A 4,431-nucleotide genomic window follows, 5' to 3' on the forward strand; every position below is an offset into this window, starting at 1 on the left:
TTGAATTTATCTGCATAGCACGTCAGGTCAGCACATCAGTATCAAAACAAAAGAACAAGAAAATTTACAACTGTAGGAGCTTCACACCTCTGGAAGCCATCAATCCAAAATCCAGGAAGTAGCGACTCCTGTCGATCAGGCGGTCAAAGTGGCGAAACTTCAGAGGCCTCTTGTAGATGTCCTCTATCACCTCGAACTCTTCCCTACTGAGCTCGAACCTCGTACTACTATTTGCAATGGAAGCCCCAAAGTTAGAAAAGCTCAAGTATTCAATTCAGAAGTACAAGCAGGGGTTGGGAGACTCACGAGCTTCGTAGTACTGGGTCGGCACTGTGCAAGAAAGGGCTTTGTCCCCCTCCACTGCCTGCCACTTTTCTCGCACCCAGAGCTAGGACTCCTTCCACCCCTTGATAGAGGAAGATAGTCTCACCACAAAAGGGTGTGTGAGCCCCCAAGGTGTAAGGTAATACCACCCCCTGGACTCATTCCCTATGACCCGAGGTTGGAAAAGGGTCATGAATATATGGAGAGGCATGTCCTCCCCAAGTGACACCTCCTTCCACAGAAAGTACGAGCCGACCAGCTGACTCCACCCATTTGGCTGAACCTGGGTCGGCGACAACATGAAATTCCTCAGCACCGCCCTAAAAAAGGGGTGCAGAGGAAGACGCATACCTGCCTTAAACAGGTATTCACTGACTGTCACACAACCGGGCCTCGGATAGTAGGCCCGCTCGTTCGACTCGGGAACTAACATTTCTATAGTATGGGGGACACTCTATCTCTCCCTAATCTCCCCCAACCTCTTCCACGTCATACTTGAAGGCATCCTAGATGCCCCCCACTCTTCGGTATAATCTTCTAGCTCCTTAGTCAAGTCGTAACGGTTCAGGCACTTTTCCTCGAAAATAAGTACAAAACATCAAATCATTGTCACAGCTATCAAGGCACAATCATTACCATTGAACCTCGACTTCTTCTTCAACATTCAGCCAACATGCCTCGCAAGTTCGATTTCTCAACCACCTCGACTTCAACTTCAACATTCAGCCAACAAGCCTCGCAGGTTCGATTTCCCAACCACCTCGGCTTCAACTTCAACATTCAGCCAACAAGTCTCGCAGGTTCGATTTCCCAACCGCCTCGGCTTCAACTTCAACATTCAGCCAACAAGTCTCGTAGGTTCGGTTTTCCAACCACCCGGCTTCAACTTTAACATTTAGCCAACAAGTCTCGTAGGTTTGGTTTCCCAACCACCTCGGCTTTTTCTTCAACATTCAGCCATCAAACCTCGCAGGTTCGGTTTCCCAACCACCTCGACTTCAACTTCAACATTCAACCAACAAGTTAGGTTCGGTTTTACAACCACCTCAGTTTCATCTTCAACATCAACACAGCCTCGGTCTCTTCATCGTTCACCCACGGTAACACATTTCTGATTCCAACTCCGATATAAATATCTACACTTGAACTTCGGGGACTATTATTTGGGGTTCAAAAATTCTTTCAATTTTTACTTCATCAAAGTCTACGCATTACATGAATGACCATACTTGGACTTGAGGGACTATTGTTGCGTGTTGTCATACTTTGCCAATCCACTTGGGCCAATGGCCCACTCAGGCCAAACCACATGGCACTCCAGCCGAGGTGGGCAATGGCCGAAGCCCTTCAGGTCAAAGTCCACTAGCCGAGGCGTCTTTTTCCTGAGGCCTGTGAACGTACCCGAGGTCCACATGTCGAGGCCCATGAACCGAAACCATGATGCTGAAACTAGTTGAAGATAGCTGAAGCCCTCAACCGAAAGTATTGTGTGAAATGGTCGAAGCCCCGAAACTGATGCAGGAGCCTCCGAACCACAAGGGAGTGTCCTCCATGTTCACTTCTCCCAGGAGATCGTATGCATAAAGATCTTATTCGAATGACTGATAGAATGTTTGTCATAAGCATAAAGGTCAAGTCTTGTCACTAGTATGGGGGCTCTGCACAAGTAATAAATGCGCTGCAAGCTAGCAAGTCAAATATCATGCCTGATAAGATGTCTAAATCAAAGAGATGAGGCCACGTGCCACCTCATCTAAGGGCTCCCATTTCACATGTACCACTATAAATACTTCCCTTGTGTAACATCAAAAGGCTAATGCAAGAATCAATACAAAGAACTACACTTTACTCAACTCTCTCTCATTTACTTGCAATACACAAATCGAGTTTATACACATTTACATATACATTTACGAACACCGATTGGTAATTATTGTACAATCGGATCACGAACAACCCGTCGAATTCCGAACGTCACCATCCCGCATCGTTGGGCTACTCCCACGCCCTTTGAACCGCTCGTTTTAGACCGTCTATGTGTCTTAGCGTGTTGGACATTTGTCCACGTGTGCGCGGGTGGGATCGACATCTGTTGACAATACTTTTTGGGGTCAACAGAGTTGATCCTATTTTAGTAGCATTATCTGCTCGATAAAAATAACTCTAAGCCTTGTCTGTTCAAGAAGGGTTAGATTTAAGAGAGAATATTAGATAGAAGGACAAGAAAGGCTTTGAGAAAGTTATGAAGATGATGGAAAAGTTAGGCTTTAGCATAAGACATGTTTCAAAGCATGATTTGACACGGATGTTGATAGTAGGCCTTGTCAAAGCTTGGTCTTGTACGTATCACTACTGAAAATGGTAAATATGAGATAGTTGAAGCTTATTTCCATTGAGAGGGAAAGGGGTGGCTATAGATGAGGTTACTGGTCCTCAAAATTTGGGGGCAGTATTTCAGTCTGCTTGCTTCTTTGGAGGTTAGGATGTAATATTTTGTGTGAAGAACTCAGCCCCATTAAGTGGGGTTGTCATTAAAGCAAGTTCAGGTTCGCTTGAATTAATGGAGCTCAAATCTTGCAAGAATATGATGTAATACTTGACATCTTTAGCTAAAAATGGTTGGAGGGTTCTTGGTGCATCAATTTCTTCAAGAGCTTTTACTTTGAATGAAGTTGTGTGTGGTGCTTCGATAATCCTTGTTCTATGCAGTGAGGATACTATCTCGTTTCGGCTCCTAAACTCGCGTTGAGCTTTGATATCAAATTGTTGAATTTAAAATCCATAATTTTATTTTATTGATATAAAATCACCTATACAATTTAAGAACACACACCACTTAATTAAAATAACTCACTCAGGGGAGCACTCAATTCTCTCTCACACTCCACTAATTCTCACTTACTCTCAAATCTTTCTCACACATATATGCATTCTCCTCCTCTCTTTCTCACTACAATTTTCACACACATTATATTGTACAGGAACATATTTATATAAGAGTAACGTCAGTGGCTTCCTCCTTCGACACATTTCAATTATGGTTTTAAAGTTACAATCATAATTCTAAATACGGCCATAAATGGCGGTGGTCTAGGCATGGATGCATTCTACGTTTATTTTCTTGTGCTGATAGCTATTATATTCAAACTCCAGCAAGTTCAAATAATTCTTTGAGTGGCAATGCAGGTTTCTTCAATTATCCCCTTCAACATCGACTTTTAATTTTGACTCTTTTCTTTTTCGTTACATCCAACTTTGTCTCGATGAATTTTGAAGTGTTTGATCCTTTATTCAACGAATCCGCTACTTTAAATATGTCTAGCTCTTTCATACTTTTCTCTCATCTATTTCTAGGTTAGCATGCGTGATTTTTGATTTCTCATCTCTATTCTTATTTCTGATTGTAAACTTGGGCATGTCTCGATCTCTTGTTGACTTTGTCAGTCCTTCACTAGTATAACCTGATCTGTATCATTTTGTAAAAAACTTTGTGTTGCTCTAATTAGCTCTTCTTGTCAATTGACACTTGTGGATCTTTAGATTCCTCAAGGCTTCGTTGCTGTGCTTTTGTAATCTCCTTTTGCAGTTTGTCTTCCATTTCTTTAAATGTTGTAGCTCTACCCACTGTAGTGTCTACTAAGAAGATTCTTCATGAACCACGATGTCCTCTCCGGAGTTATCGATCCAATCATCTTTGCAATCCAATTGTTTAGGGAGGACAACCACCAACGCTGATTTGTCTTTTATACTAAAATTAAATTTCTTTTCTCGAGCAGGCTCAATCATTGTCGTGGGTGTCTTAGCATCTCATTCTTCTTCACTATTTTACCTCTCTTCTTTATTGGAGGTTGCTATATTACCTTCTACTGATTCCTTTTTAAATCGGTAGTCTCTAGCATAATGTCCTTGTTTTCCATATATAAAGCACAAACCATTAGTTTGTTGATATTTTTTACCTCTCTTGTCACTATTTTTTTGAGCTCTCCTTATCTGGTATCTTCCTTCAATCCATCGTCTAGATTTTCCTACTTTTAATTCTTTATCATTTTGTTGACGGAGTTAAATTCTTTTTTTTTTAGCTAAATAATTTTTCTTCCTCTTCTTTCT

General features: G+C 41.8%; 1 protein-coding gene across 1 annotated transcript in view; it reads left to right on the forward strand.

Moving 5' to 3' along the window:
• The window catches only part of LOC111408553, a 2,693-nt gene extending 2,483 nt beyond the window's left edge, over window positions 1-210 (forward strand). The window contains exon 3 of the mRNA XM_023038298.1: window positions 19-210. Within this exon, the coding sequence (XP_022894066.1) occupies window positions 19-210 (192 nt within the window). The remainder of the gene's footprint in view (window positions 1-18) is intronic.
• Window positions 211-4,431: the final 4,221 nt, after the last annotated feature.

The sequence above is a fragment of the Olea europaea genome, chromosome 13, assembly GCF_002742605.1.
Source record: "Olea europaea var. sylvestris chromosome 13, O_europaea_v1, whole genome shotgun sequence".
Classification (NCBI taxonomy): Eukaryota; Viridiplantae; Streptophyta; class Magnoliopsida; order Lamiales; family Oleaceae; genus Olea; species Olea europaea.